This window comes from Phlebotomus papatasi, chromosome 2, assembly GCF_024763615.1.
Source record: "Phlebotomus papatasi isolate M1 chromosome 2, Ppap_2.1, whole genome shotgun sequence".
Classification (NCBI taxonomy): domain Eukaryota; kingdom Metazoa; phylum Arthropoda; class Insecta; order Diptera; family Psychodidae; genus Phlebotomus; species Phlebotomus papatasi.
The window spans coordinates 38980980-38997425 of NC_077223.1; the positions used below are offsets into that span (position 1 = coordinate 38980980).

The 16446-nt window shown below is 32.0% G+C and overlaps 1 protein-coding gene across 1 annotated transcript in view; it reads left to right on the forward strand.

Moving 5' to 3' along the window:
• Positions 1–9577, forward strand: part of LOC129800948 (MAP/microtubule affinity-regulating kinase 3-like) — a 151571-nt gene extending 141994 nt beyond the window's left edge. Inside the window, exons 15-17 of the mRNA XM_055845693.1 lie at positions 1154–1318; positions 1395–1513; positions 6567–9577. Coding sequence (XP_055701668.1) covers positions 1154–1318; positions 1395–1513; positions 6567–6625 — 343 coding nt within the window. The 3' untranslated portion in view covers positions 6626–9577. The remainder of the gene's footprint in view (positions 1–1153; positions 1319–1394; positions 1514–6566) is intronic.
• The last annotated feature ends 6869 nt before the right edge of the window (positions 9578–16446 follow it).

Sequence of the window (16446 nt, forward strand, 5' to 3'; positions counted from 1 at the left end):
CAATCTCTAAGTGCTTCCAATTGTAGGGGAAAGTGCCCATACGTTCAAAATTTTTCCTACATTTCACTATAAATGTGACTGATCGCACTCATATTTTAAAAATTAAGGGAAAGTTCCCAGTTTTAAAAATACATTCCGGAGTCACATTTATTCGGAAACATAGGAAAATTATGTCATTGCGAAGTTTGCGATCGTACACTGAGAGAAATCCGAAAAAGTTAAAATAACATTCCGGAAATGTTAATTTTACCCTGCAGTATTAATCCGAAATCGGTGTAAATATTATGCTTTTTAGGTGTATTGGGGGTTAAAGTTACCCTTTTTCGTGTTATTTTTACCCTTAAAAAGGTGTAAAATTAACATTAAAAAATGTTGATATATTTTTACACCTTAAAAGTGTTAAAGTTATGAGGAATAAATGTTAATCGCACCCCCGTTTTTTCTCAGTCTCTGAAGTATAGGCACTTTTCTCTAACTTTAATTCAGAAGATAAAAAATTGCGTCGAGCCTATTTTACCCATTTCAACCGTACAAATCATCGAGTCTTCTCGAGAATTTAAAAATTTCTTCAAAATTCAATTTTCAAAATTTGATTTCTTCAGAACATCTAGAAAGTATGAACATGAAGTAAAAAATTACAAGAACAACGTAATAGAACCGTTAGCAAAATGTAATTACCACGTTGCGTTTTTTTCTTGCTAAAGTCAACAAGGGTTATGTTTTAATATTCCGTTCTAAGATTTGTAAGCAAAATTCTCTTCAGACTTCATTAAGGAGATAGGTCATACCTTCAATAGAACGACTCATAATGTACTCGTTTCTAGTAACTCTTCCTAATATCATAATACTTGTAATTCTTTTGTTTTGAATATCTTTTTAATGAAAGCTTTTTCGCTGTAGATTGAGCTTGTCAATTTTTTTTTTAATATTTGCACGATGCACTTCAGAGTTTTTTTTTTGTACAATTCGCTACAGTTGTTTTATTTAAATGCATATGCACGTGAAATTGCGTACAAGAATTTGTGTTTGTAGCGTTTTTAGGCAAAACTAAAGAATTGTATTCATGTGTTTGCAAGTCAAAGGAAAAAGAAATTTGTTCAAAAAATATCCACAATTCAGACAGACGATCATTAAATGGGTGAATTACCTTAAGCTTTTTCCATCGCAGTGGTTCAAACGTGGAGGAACCAGTGAAACCTCGAGTTCTACGCTTTACGTGGTCTATGAAAACAACGTCACCCCGACTTCCAGATGAGATTATGGCTGAAATTCGGTCAGTACTGGACAAGAACAACTGCGATTATGAGCAGCGAGAAAGGTGAGATAGATGCTAAGCAAAAGAAAAAAAAATTGTTTATTTTACAAAAGTAAATCAAAAAATTATTTGTGTGCAGATTTGTTCTACTCTGTGTTCATGGGGATCCTAATACTGACTCTCTAGTTCAGTGGGAAATTGAGGTGTGCAAATTGCCAAGACTGTCATTGAATGGTGTTCGTTTCAAACGTATTTCTGGTAAGTAAAACATTTTTTTTTAAATCTTTAGATTTAAAAATAATTGGTTATTTTGAAATGCAACCGAAAATTCAAAAAAATAATGAAAAGAAGATTTAAAACACTATAAATTTATTGAAAATTATTTATTATTTAAAACCTGCTGTATTAATTTCAATTTTTAAAACAAAAAAACTCGTAATAATTCTCGTAATTTATTTGTCACTGAAATTTGTAGCTAATTTAAGCTGTACATTTCCTATTGACTTATAAGGATTGATGATTTATGTACATGATAAGTTACGACAATTGCTGATCCAAGTGACGACATGAGTTAGAAGACACTTCATGGAATTCAATAGAAGTTATTGGCTCTAAGCACAATGCCCTAGGAGAACCACTTACAACTTAAGCCGAAAGACGGCTTAACGTAATTTTACACAGAAAAAATATTATGTAAAAATGTTCGTAAATGTTTGTGAATTCCTATGGGGGAGTTATGAAATGCTCGTGAATCGTATAACCCACAAATAAGTTCGCAAAAGTTTATACTTTTTTCACAAACATTGTTCGTAACATGATCACTTGACGAGCATTTTTTGTACTTTTACAAACATTTGTTTGTAAATGTTCGTAAACACACAAAAAATGTTCGTAATACTTTGTCATTTGTTCGTAAATGTTTGTGTTCCTGTCGAATATTTTACGAACATTTACGAACATTTTTACAAAATATTGTTTTCTGTTTAGTCAAAATATTGATCATACTATATTTCCATCAATTTCTGACTAATCCGTCTCCCGGCTTAAGCCGTGCAACGGATTAGTTAGTGGGCTTGGCTTAAGTCGTAAGTGTGTCTAGGGCATAATAAAGTGATAGCTTGTTTCTAAATCATTGGATGCTAGAATTTTCGAGAAGTGGCAAAATGCTGTCACTTGTCGAAAAGATCAAGTGCTATCAGCGCTCGAACGGTCAATACGAAAACAACACTATTGATTTCTCTCTAAAGCTTGAATGACTTTTTGTAATCACCAGCTGTGTTTCTACATAGCTTTGTAAGCTTTGGACATTCAATGGGTTAAGTGTCATTACATAGGTAATTCTCGGCGTCTTACGTAAAGTTTTCGCCTTAACGCTATAATTCATGTGAGCAACATAAAATTAATCTAGGTAACACTTTCAAAAAGGCATATTAAGCCTCAAAAACTTTTAAATTACGACTCATATGCATAGAATGCAGGAGATCAAAAGTTATTTTAATGAAAAAAAAAAACTTATTAGAATTCTACGAAGATTGCAAGCCTTTGTGATGTAAAAGAGAAAACGAAACAATCTCGTTTGTCGGGAGAAACGTTAGCAAATTTCAAATGGGCACATAATTCAATTTATTCCCAATCACTGATTGCTTTGAAAGTTCTCATCGCTACTTTACAATACAATTTCAATCAAGTGAAACCCTTGATTTATCTCCATACACTAGAGAATCTTCTGTTAGAGCGCCTAATTGCAAAGATAGTGAATGAGATGTGTCCAACTGCAGTCGCAATTTGCTTTTACAACCCCGAGTTTCTTTTTTTGGTTCATGTTTTCGTTATTAAATTTTTATTTAGAAGAATCAGTGGAACGAGTAAAAAAGTATTTACGTGTTTGGTGATTACTTTCCGGTTTTTCTTAAAGCACGTGAATGAAGTTGACGAGTAATTAATTGAATTTTGACGTTTTATACACAAGGGACGGTTAGTTAAAAATTTAAATTAATTCAGATTATTTAAATTTGTATTGTCTTTAAGAGTTTCTTCATGCAATACAAAAGTACACACGGGACACATCATAAGAATATTGCTATCTGTACAACCATTACAACACAAAAACTACATTTGCCATATAAAATTCAACACAGAAAAAGATTGTGAAGACCACGTTTCAGTTTTCTTTTTATCAATATGAACAAGAAATTCTGTGAAAGTAGCTTAATGAAAAGCACAATACAAACGAGCAAAAAATTTCATTTGTTTAGCAGAAAATCAAATTTTTATCAGTATTCAATTTAGGGTAAGTGTGCCAAATTTCGGCATAGTTGCATGCAAGCGCCAAAGTCTCAAGTTTGCAATGTAATATTTTAAATACAAATTGATTTTTTATTCTTTCTTCTTAAAGAGTGTTGCTTTGAAACTTGTAAAGAGTTTACCGTCTTTATTTACTCTAAAATCATTCTTAATAGATATCAAAATGAATAAAAATATAGACATAGCTTTGGTGCCCTATTTCGACCACCTTCATTCTCATAGTTCCTTGCCCTTCGGAAATTCTTCTAATATCTCTTTCACGTCATCTCGTTTGTTAAAGCTACATTTTTTGTTATTCTTTCGCATTGTATAATCTCTAGACTACGTAAAATCTAAAAGTTCATGGAAATTCTAGGAACAAAAAAGGTGGCCGAAATTGCAAGCTGGCCGGAATTTGGCACACTTACCCTACGAATTAAAAAGCACTGCAATTATCATGCAAGTTTTGGCAAGAGGAAAATGAGTTTTTCATTTTACCTGTAGCCACTTTAGATGTTAAATAATATAAATGACACCAAATGAGACACTTTGATGGGGGGTTTTACGTTTTCGCAACTCATTGCACTTTTTTTTGCTCATTTTTTGCCATTCAAAACCATATGCAGGTTAGCGCAGATAGATTTTCCGTATTATAAGATACATTTCCGTATGGAGGGATAAAAATACAAAATTTTTGTTTAAATACATTTTTTCCTCGGAACACTGTGAGCTGAGTCCGAGATGAATTTAGGAAGTTGGCTTCAAATAGCTGCATATAAGAAAATTAACTTGCCACATGCTTGCCTGGTACTATTTGCCCAGCATTTTTGAGAATGGTCACAAAATTACCTTCTAGAAAGCAGCTCGATTAAATGTATTTCCTTATAAAATAGAGGGAAATGACTTTTACAAAGTTTTAGAGCAGTAAATTTCCTATAAAAATGCACTAATTAGAAATTTCTGGGGCGATAAGGTACCTTGTAAAAAATAAAATAAAATATCCGTTTGGTGACTTTTTGCCCCAGTCTCCCGTAATGCCAATGCGTTGAAAACAGGGGCCCATCAAGCCCAATAAAAAGTGAAGATATTTTTCACTTCTTCTTGTAAAAATTTTGCAGCTATTGCACCGCGACTTAAACAAATTCGCTCGTTGTTCTTGTATTATTTCGGCGAACATTATGAATTATGTATTTTCAGATAGCTTTTAATGCACAATTTCGAAATATATCAGACTGATAAGTCAATTCTCTTTAGGAAAAAACTTGCCAATAGTCTTCAGTGCCTCTATGCAAAAACGTATGGAAAAATGAAATGTAGAGGCCCCTGATTGAAGATATACCGCCTAAAAAAGAGAGGTTGGTATAGGAAATAAATTTCGACATGTAGAGTTCAGTCGAACGCAAATACACATTCACTGTCTAGATTCACAAACTGAGGCGGGGACCATAATTCCGGTTTTAGACTGGAGGTTTAGCCCAGTTCCCGAAGGTCTCAAAAATCTAAATAACAAGGAATTTTATTGATTTTTCAAACTCTAATGGATTTTTGCCCTTAATATTTAATCCTAAATAACAATTCCTAAAAAAAATGCCTGATAAGGAATTAGAGGAGTTAAGCCAGATGGCTAGGCCTTAAGCCTAGAGAATACTCAGCTCGTAAAATTTGGCGGTAAAGAATCAGCCCAAACTATCATACACTGAGGATTAAGAATCAAGGATTAGCGTTTTCAGCGCAAATTTCTATTAAATCTCCACACTTTGAGTGCTGAAAGACCTCTTAAGTGCAATATCAATGGATTTTTCGTACAGAAAGAGCAGTATGATCTTCCTTTTACTCCAATCTTAATGCATTTTAAGATTTTGCGACATTGCGTACCATTAATCTCCATGTTTTTTCACCCAATTGGCATTTCGAAAAGCACCCAAAAACCCCCAAAGTAAAGCATTTTATTTTCAGCACTGGCGCTGATGTCGCTTAATCCTCGTAATTTCACTAGACCTCATAAATTTAGAAGATCAGCCTGATCCTCCAAATTTTGGGCTGATCCGTGAGTGTATCGACACTAATCCTAATTTTTCGGGCTGGGTACCCTAAGCCGATCCCTGTGTCTATTTTGGGCTTTAGGGTTACCGACTCAGGCGTTAAGATGGAACAGGAGAATGAGGAGTGCATAATGAGCCGCCTAAGTAAGTGGCCTGGATGCAGTGGTTCTGAAAAGATCATAACCGACCCATAGACCAATCTTAATCTTAATATTTTGCTTTAAGTGAGCCTAAAAGTTAACCGTCACCATCAGTGTTGCTCGCATGAATTTTAGCCTCAAGTGAAAATGTCTTATAAGGGTGCCTTTAACTAGCATTTTCAATAAGGAATATTGCGTGCTATTGGAGGGAATTTCCGAGAACATCGCGTCACATCATAATATTGATATTATACCTGTATAATCGTCAATATCGACTTCTTGCCCTATAAGGCACTATTCATTTTTAGTAGAATTTTAAAATTCGAAAATTTTATGACAAATTACCATGCGTATTTACTCGTTTTTTTTTATCTGCCTTTAAATTGTTAATTAACTAAATAATAAAACCTAAAAGCCTCAGGAGCCTAAAAGTTAACCGTCACCATCAATGTTGCTCGCATGAATTTTAGCCTCAAGTGAAAATATCTTATAAGGGTGCCTTTAACTAGCATTTTCAAAAAGGAATATTGCGTGCTATTGGAAGGAATCATAATGTTGATATTATACCTGTAAAATCGTACAAAAACCGGTATACATTACCAAAAAACTCGATTATCGACTTCTTGCCCTATAAGGCACTATTCATTTTTAATAGAATTTTAGAATTCCAAAATTTTGTGTAAAATTGCCATGCGTCATTACTCGTTTTTTCCATCTGTCTTTAAATCGTTAATTAACTAAATAATAAAACTACATAGATTTGAGAAGCTTGATAAACAAGCTAAGAAACAAGCTTGAGAAAAAATGTTAGACATTTTGTTTTGTAATTATTTGGCGTACATATAGGTACCAGTATTGGCTTCAAGAATATTGCTTCAAAAATCGCGTATGACCTCCGACTGTGACTCGATCCAAAATCGGAGCAGCAGCAGCAGCCACTGTCTCTTTCGGGAGTTGCCTCTTCATCTGCATCAGATGCCAATTCGCCGGCATTGCGATGCGATGAAGATCCTTGTGTGGTGGAGGAGGTAGATGAGGAATTTGAGGAGGAAACGGAAACGGAGAGTGTGGCTGCTGATGGTAATGGTGAAAAGGATGATAAAACAAAGGCATCAACTGCTGCTGCTGCTGCCGCTGCCAACAAAAACAGCAAAATTGGCTACAACAACATCATCGCTTCGTTGCTGCGAACGACAACACTGTAAATGTCCAACCGCCCCCAATAACTTTTCTATTGGATATTTTTTTTCTCTCATTCAAGTTGAGGTGTTTAGCCCAAGGTTTTTTTTTTTTTTTTTTTGAGGAAAAAAAATTCTAGGTAGTTTCTCGAAAACTCCGAGCGGAGAGAACTAACTAAAAGTGAAATGAGTTTATTATTTTTTTCTCTCTAATTCTCCAATGGTTTTTTCTTTGGATGATTTATGATAACGATATTATGCCAAAAACCAATCTACCGAAATGGTCGAAATTATATTGTAAAATTTATTAAAGCCCAATACAACTTTATTGATACACACGACACTTGATTCATTGTGTATACAATAATTATTTCTTTCATTTCATTCAATGAATTTTCTGATTCCACAGAACATTATTTAGTAGCAGAACCAGTGGTAAAGCAATTGAAATGTGTATGCTAAAAGTTTGAGGATGATGGAATAGCATGGAATTGAAACGCTAGGTGGTCAAAGGGAGAGTCTCACTCATGTGGTAAAACTGAGTGTTTGAAAGTTTTGTGAATGTGCGGAATTAGTTACAGAGTGAAAATGTGTAGTGCTTCAGAATTTACTAAAATTGTTGAAACACTGACAAAAAGTTTCATAAAATTTAGTTATTCTCGAGAAAATTGAGGTGAGAAAGTTATAATTTACTAAGTTTTTTTTTCGGAATATCAGTAATTTATTGAATAGTTGAGAGTTTCAAGGGACTCTAAGGCTATTATGTTACTGCAAAATTAATTTATAGAACAAGGAATATGATCTGAAAATTTAAGCTTTGTGCAAAAGTTACATACGCTCCTGGAATGTATAAAATATCAGCCAATAGTAAAATAGGGGATTCATTATGGATTATTTATTGAAATGTTGCATATTGAACGTAACGAAATGTCATAGTTTTACGTCAAATCAATTGACAATTTTTTGAACATTCGTCAAGCGAAGTTCAAGTTTTCGGTTTAAAGTTTTAAGGTGACATTCACAAGTTTTACTAGATAACATTTTAGTTGGTTTATTAAGGTCCCTACACATTGAAAGCAATTTTCGTCAAAAAATTCTTTTTTGAAGAAAATTTCCTAATCTGCTGTACGTGGGAATGTCAAAATTCTGTTAAAAATGAAATTTTTGGCGAAGATTACTCCCAATGTGTAGAGGGCTTTAACTTCATTGGGCTTGATCTTTGGACAAAGATCAAAAGATTTTGGTATACTGAAATCAAAAATATCAAGATCAAGATGTGTAATATCGTGGAATCTTATTATCCAAGACACACACCGTAAAAATTTTCGGTTTTTTTTTTATACAAAATATTTCAAGTTTTTGAAATATTTTATGTTTTCATGATTTTATTCCCAGATCCAAAAAATATTTTCAATTATTATAAATAAAGAAACGTATTTTGCTTTCACAAACAAAAAAGTCCTACAACAGATTTTGTTTTGAATGAGAAAAATTTGCATAAAATTGTTATAAAAGAGAAATTGTCTAAAAAAGCACGCAAAATCAAAACATTAGAACCTTTCTCAATTTTCAGTGATGCACTTTCACAAATTCGGCAGGAAAACACAGATTTTTTGTCAGTTTTGACGTTTCGTTAAGTGTGGATAGTTTTCAAAATTTTTATTGTTAGCTAAGACACTTAAAGTTCCACAAATAATTCGCGCAAGACAAGAAATCTTGATGTTGTAATTTTTTGACAGCTTAATGGGATATCTCCATTGAGAAAATTTTCAGATTTTTGTAATTCCCAATTCACTTGAAAGCTCGCAAAAAAACCCAGTTTCGGATACGAACAACTCCTTGACATTTGTTTGTTTTGTTTTAGTTTTGGGGTAAAAATGCATAAAAACAACCGAAACCTTCATGAAATCACTATTAAAGGATATCTTTAATCGTTTGGTACGAAAATTGAAGTAGGCAAAGAGATAATGAGGTGTAATTAAATCGATTACCACTATAAAACAACAACGTTACTGTTTTTCGACGCACTTCTAACACTTTGCCCGTCTTTTCCGTAAATCAGTGTTCTGGGCATACCTTGTCCCCAATAAGGCGTCTTCTATACGGGGGGATTTCGAAATGCACCCCACTGTGCTATGCACCGGTGAGTCTCGGGAAATCTCCTCTAGTGGTTCATGCCTGAGATAAATTTTCTCCACCCTCTGTTATAAATTCTCCAAGTGTACTCTAACTAAAATAGATAGTCTGGAAGACTTTCTATTTTATTTCGAAATGTTTCAAACGTCAATCACACTGTGTTTTACAGTCAAAGAATTTGTTAAATTAAAAGTTAATATTTATGCCTGGTGACGAACACTTCATAATGAAGAGGAGATGAGGCACCCATCCTCTATATCAAAACCGTCTTACCGCAGGATTTTATGCCAATATTGTTGCTAAATCAAAAAAATACCCAAAGTTTTAATTTTTCTATAAATCAACTTTATTCTTTTAACTATTTCTTTATTTCTATTTAATGATGTCTAGTTAACAATTCGACCATATTAAGAAGATTAAACGATACATTCAGAAGAGAGATCGATACCGTGTCCCTATTTCACCTGCTTTTCAACTTTTGATAGTTTGAAAATAGATCACGAGAAAAAAATCTCTTGAAAAACAAAAAGAAATGATTTGAAATCGCTTGAAATGTCAAAATATTTGAACATTTGGAGCTTTCGAAGAGGGAGATTTTTAAGCGCCAAAAGATAGGCAAAAAAGCACCGGTCTAAAACTCAGTGTGGAGGACTTTTGTGTTAAAATGGCGGTTTCGAAATAAAATCCCCCCGTTTAGATGCTCTCTAAGGGAGCACCTAAACGGGGGGATTTTATTTCGAAACCGCCATTTTGACACAAAAATCCCGCATTGAGCTTTAGACCGGTGCATTTTTGCCTATCTTTCGGTATTTAAAATCTCCCTATTCGAAAGCTCAATTTGTTTATGTTCGAATATTTTGACATTTCAAGCGCTTTTAAATAATTTTTTGTTTGTTTTTCAAGAGATGTTTTTCTCGTGAATTATTTTCAAAAAAGTCGAAAAGCAGGTGAAATAGGGACACGGTATCGATAACTCTTCTGAATGTATCGTTTAATCCTTATTAGAATATGGTCGAATTGTTAAATAGACATCCTTAAATCGAAATAAAGAAATAGTCGAAATAGTTAAATAGAATAAAGTTGATTTATAGAAAAATAAAAACTTAATTCAAGACCCTCAATAGGATATTTTCCTAATTTAGCAACAATATTGGCATAAAATCCTGCGGTAGGACGATTTTGATATAGAAGATCCCCCCATCTCCTCTTCTTTATAAAGTGTTCGTCACCAGGCATAAATATTAACTTTACCACTCTTTAACAAATTCTTTGATTGTAAAACACTGTGTGATTGACGTTTGAAACGTTTCGAAATAAATTAGAAAGTCTTCCAGACTCCCTATTTTAGTTAGAGCACACTTGCAGAATTTATAACACAGGGTGGAGAAAATTTATCTTAGGAATGAACCACTAGGGGAGATTTCCCGAGACTCACCGGTGCATAGCACAGTGTAGTGCATTTCGAAATCCCCCCGTATAGAAGACGCCTAAAGGGACATTTTCTCACTGCATGCACTATTTTCACCATCAAAGAACCAAAATTTACTTGAATTTCATCTAAAAACACCTTAATTGTGAAATGAAAACAAGTTTTTTTTTTAAATAAAAATTCGCTCAGCTGATACCTCATTGGCATGCAAGTATCAGAGAAAAACTCAATTGATGGCGCTGTTCCCCATAGGAACAGTATGGAAAACTGTTCACAATTTTTATTTTTCAGCTTTTATAAGAAAAGGTTCAACCAAATTGAACTTTTTCTCATAAAAGCACCCTTTTTTCATATGGAGTTGAAAATTTTCTAACAAATTTCTTGAGAAATTTTTCAATGGAAATGGCCCATAAAGCTAATATTGTATTTCTGTTTGAAGAGAGGAAAGTGTCTCGGATGAAGGGAAAATGGTGTGTTGTACGAGATAACATTATATGAACTATGAGTAAATTTCACGATACAAGAATACAAACTCAATGAACAGTTAAACCAAATAAAATTTACTCGTGGATTTAACTCTTTTTTTTAATGTTTATCTGATCGTCGTTTAACATCATCGTTTAATTGTTGAAGACATTGTCGAACAAAATTCTTTCTGTCGACATTATCATTTATTTTATTATCAACGTCTGCAAGCGTACTTATATATCATATAATTATACAATTTCGAATAACAGTCAGGGTAAAATCGTGTTTTACAACATCCCCTAAATTGCAATATTGATATTTTGCGATAAATCAAATTACAATTTATCCTGTTTCAATATTAATTAATAATTTATATGGGCAATTATTCAATATGTTGGACGAAATTGAATTATACAATTTTTCATTTATATCTCTATTACAAGTGCATTTCATGGGTCCATTTAATCACCAGATTATATTTTTATTGCGCAATATTTAAATTTCAATACTTTTATTTACTTTATCATTCTTTGACATGTTGCTAATTGATTTTCACCTAAATTAAAATGTGTTTTTTTTCGATGAGTATTATTCGGAAATCATACTCCTTTATCCACAAAAAAAAAAAACAAATTATTTTCATTTCAATAAGCAATGATACATTACGCAATTTTCTCTGTAAAATAATATGTTCAATATAATGTTTATGGGTGGATGAAAAGTTATGTCACTCGATTGAAGAGGAAAATACGGTTGAATGTTGAGTAACAAGTCTCTTGAGTGGAAAATTAATAAAACCAATGATGATTTTTTTTTCTCAAGTTTCATTTCTGAATGACGGTCAGTGAATGGAAAATTCTGGGATTTTTTACGCAGAATTTCCTTTCCGCAGAGAATAGGCAAGGGAAATTATTATTTCTCTTTTTTTTTTAATCGAAACCCCAGTGAAAGGAGCTTTTAGAAGCTTGTTTGAGCGGAAAATTGTTTAAGAAGGATTGAGCAAAATTTCAGTATTTTGAGCGTAAACTATTGTAAGGGATTTTTTGTAACGACAAATTGTGTCTCTATACACAGGGAGCTTTCTGATTTTTTTGCCTCAAATAAATAAAAGAAGAAGCTTTGCCTGCTTTGCTGTTATTGCTTTGCTAAAACCGGATTCGAAACTTATGAAAATTCGAAATTATAAGTTTTTCTAAAATTTAATTTAAATTATTTTGGTAAAATCAAAAAAAGAATATAGGAAATATTAACGAAAGCAGGACATTTATATGACAATTTGTAATACCTGAATAGAGGAGGATGGGGTAGTTTTAAGCGTTCATTTTGAATTAAACTTTTAGATAATTTTTTTTTAAGGTTAATAAATAGAATTAATATTTACTGATATCGTTTATGTAACATTTGGGTTTAAAGTTAATTAAAGTCTTGATAAAAGTCGTAAGAATAATCCTTAAATTTTTATTAGTCTATTAAAAGGATAAGGAACATAATTTGCATTCAATGACATGAAAATGCCTCAAAGCGGAGTAATTTTACGTAATGGGAAGTTTCTGATTAGGAAAATTAAAATTTATTTGAAACATAAATTACCAAAATTTATTTAAACTAATTTTATGAGTGGCTTCAGAAAATCAAATAATTATTTTACTGTTACTTGTTTATAAGAAAAAAAACATTAGTATTTTTCCGCTAATTTGTCATTTATTTCTTGATTGTAATAATTTTTAAAATGGAAATCTTTTTAAAAATTAAGACACTCTATACAACAATATAAATATAGAACTTTAAAACTTATCTTTTCTAGTATAAGAGTGTTAAATTAACATTTTAATATATCAAAAATTATTAGTACATTCTAATAACTTATAGTTATTTTGTTTATTTTACAATTTGAAAAAAATCTCGGAAACATTTGAAATACATTTTTTCTTTTTTTTAGATTTCTATTTAAGAATTCTGTCTTTAAAAAATTTTGAAATATGCTTCTTTTTATTCTGAAAAAAGAAGTCTAAACATATTTACTTAATTGATATTCTAAGTTATTTTGAAAGAGAAAAAGCAGTTAGGGGGAAGTGGGAAACTTTTGAATTAGGGTAACTTAGAAATATAGCTTTTTTCTCTTATTTTTAAATGGAATTGCGTCTTATAAAGAAGTAATTTAGCTTGACATTTGGTTTTAGGAATTAAATTATATCATAATGGTGCTAACACACCTTTTCAATTGAGTGAATTTCAATCGATTGAAATTTTACCTCTTACTCTTTCAAAGTGAAATCAGATATAGGTGTCTCTTTCTGTCAAATGAAATTTAAATTTGAAATTGGAATTTAAATTTAAATTTCATTTTTCATTTGACAGAAAGAGACACATATATTTTATTTTACTTTGAAAGAGTAAGAGGTAAAATTTCAATCGGTTGAAATACACTCAATTGAAAAGGTGTGCCAGCGCCATAAGGCTCTAAATTCTATTTAAAAATAGAAGAAAAATGCTCACTTTCAAAGCTGCTACAGTTCAAAGGTGCCCCATAACCCTTTATTGGATATATGAAAATGCCCTATTAGTCTTTACAAAACTACCTCTCTTCAACTATTCAAAGCAACATGTTCAAAACAATCATAGGATACAATTAGTTTGAGATACTTTTTTATTATCATGAAATTACTGGACAAGAAGGAATCAAAGAAGATTTCATTTTGATGTATTTTTTTTTACTTTAGAATTCGGATGAAAAGTGTTAGAGGGAAGTGACACCCCTTCACAATACAGATTTTTATCTTATTTTTAGATGAAACTGGACTTACCATGATATGAAATATCTCCGCAAACCAATTGTGTTATAAATTAAATTTTAATAAGGGTTACATCCATTTGAAAATATAATCAAAAAGCTCAATTTGAAAAATGCCCCAATTCAAAGATGTTCTACTTTCCACTACGAAATTTAGGATAATTTTGAACATGAGGCTTGGATACTACTTTGGTAGTATCTTTGCTTTTGTCTGTTTCTTTAAAGAAAATTGGAAAACAAAATCATAGATAGAAACTGCCTCACCCTCCCTCAATGTTTTACAAGAAAAAAAAGAATCTGTCCAGTCATAGCCATGCTTTTTCCTATTGGAACTTTTTGAAAATTAATCTTGCTTTGGCTTTCCAATCATTTTTGATTTTAATTATAAATCAAATCAAAATTTTTCAATTCTACTTTTGAAGTATTTTTTGGATTTAAGGTAAAGGCTCATAATTTTGGACAGTCTGCTTATAATCATCGATGTTCCAAGTTTGAAGTGCGATATTTTCAATACTAATTGACTTTTTTTGTTATTCTCTTTCCAGAAGGGTTGTTTAGAAACTTGGCAAGGGTTTATTGTCTTTGTTTTTACTAAAATTGGTTTTAATACATTTAAGAATGAATTGATATGTAGAGGTGAATTTGACTCGAATTTTGAACAATTTGGTTGTTAATTTGGACAACTTGGCTGTAAATTTGGACAGTTAATCTGCCTAAACAGGATGCCCATTGTTCTTCATTTCATGAACCAATCTTACCAAGTCCTCTTCCTATTCATATAAGGGAAACGTAGAATGTCACAAGAAGCCCGGAAACTTTCCATATCATTCATTAAAGTAGTTGACTTCGGTACTCCAAGTACGCTCGGATTTGTGCATTCCCTGTCCTTTCCGGGAGCCTTTCAAGGCATTTCTCGCTACATCTCTTTCGTAGAGATGATGCTCTTTTGTTTTACCAGGCATTTGTCCAACATAGTCATCACAAAACCTAAAACTTCATGAAATTTCGAGGGAAAAGCACCTGTCCAAAATAAGGAATATCATCTCACTGGTGAATGTCGTGAAAAATTTCCCATTTTTCACACGAAAAATCTAATTCACAAGGAAAATCTCACTTCAGGTCAAATGTACAAATCACCATTCACGTGAATCACCACAATTTTCAATGAATATTCAATAATATCACTCAAAAAAAGCGAAGAAACATTGTTGGGACCAGGGGGGTGACATTAGCTCTATTCAATATTAAATTGGCTTTTATTTTGCATTTATATTTTTTTTGCTAATTCATTTTAGACTCACAGGAAACAGCTAATAAAACCAAAAGTTTTTTCGGCTCGTTAGAAACATATGGGAAGCATAGGAAACGTCATGCCCCTGGTTCGGACTTTATCACAGCTAAATAAAACTGAAGTAAACACGAAGTTCTGTCATATTTCTCGTAAGCAATTGCTCACACTGAATTTTCAACAAAGCAATTTTAACTCAAATCATATTCAAAATTTAACGTATTTAGTGTTAAAATCTTTCAGAAAGAACAAATATTTAGATAAAAATCATTATTCATCAAATATTGGAATAAAAATCCATAATGTTAATCAATTTATTTTCAGTGTCCAATTTTATCCTCCAAGTGTCCAAAATAAGAAACTGTCCAATATTATGAGCCATTACCTTATGTATGGCGTTTATGAAATAAACCGAAAAAAATAAAATTCTAAAATAGGAAAAATTCAGTTACGACAACGATCGATGCAGACGACGATATATTTATGACATTTCGCTATCATAGTGATAGACATTGGTTACTCTTAAAGTGTAACAAAGTCTATAAGTCTATTAAACTTTAAAGAAATCCCCTATTTTATTCATTTTGCATAATTATGTCGCAATAGTAACTTATTTCCATATAGAAAAAAAAAACAGAAGAAGCTTACTAGCTAGAGGGAAGAAAGGAAAGAAAATTGCAAAAAGCTTATTTGTCAAATGGAAAATTAATCAGACAAGCTCTTGAAGCTTTCAAGAGACTTTTGTCTTTGCAAGAATAAGGGGGATGAGAGTGTATTCTTGAAACAATTGTCAATAATTTTCTGCTCAAACATCATACAAAAACCCTTATTTTCCTTCACTTTTCAATCAAATGCAATTAAATGAAAATTCAAGAAGGAGCTTTTGGTTTGAAACTGGATGGGCGTAGAAGGGGGATGGAAGTTCTACAAAAAAAAAAGAATGCCGAAATAACTTGAAGAAACAATTCAAGTTATGATGAATTTTCTTATGACGAGGTTTTCCACCATCGACATTAATAAACTGGGAAAAGATGGCGGGAAAGTTTGGATGGTGTGAGAAAATTAATGATAAAATATTTTCAACGTTGTGTGTCTCTTTCCTGGTTTTTTTTTCCTGGTGAATTGAATCCCCACCATGGAAATTGTGTTTCAAGATGTGATATTTCCGTGACATCCAAGTGCGTGAGTTGATTTATTGAGAGAGAAATGAAAAATTCCACATCCTCAGGCATACATGAATTTTATTTTCGACTGAGAAAAACCACTGAAAAATCCCAAGACTTATTGAAGATGTCATGTCAGTTTCGGTTAATTCAAATATTCAAAAAAAGGAAGAAAAGTGTTGCCCGATGATAAAAAAAAATTGTTCACTGTCGTAGGAATTTAAACCCTTTTCTATGTGTAAATTTTTAAATAAAAAAAAAAACAAAAATAAT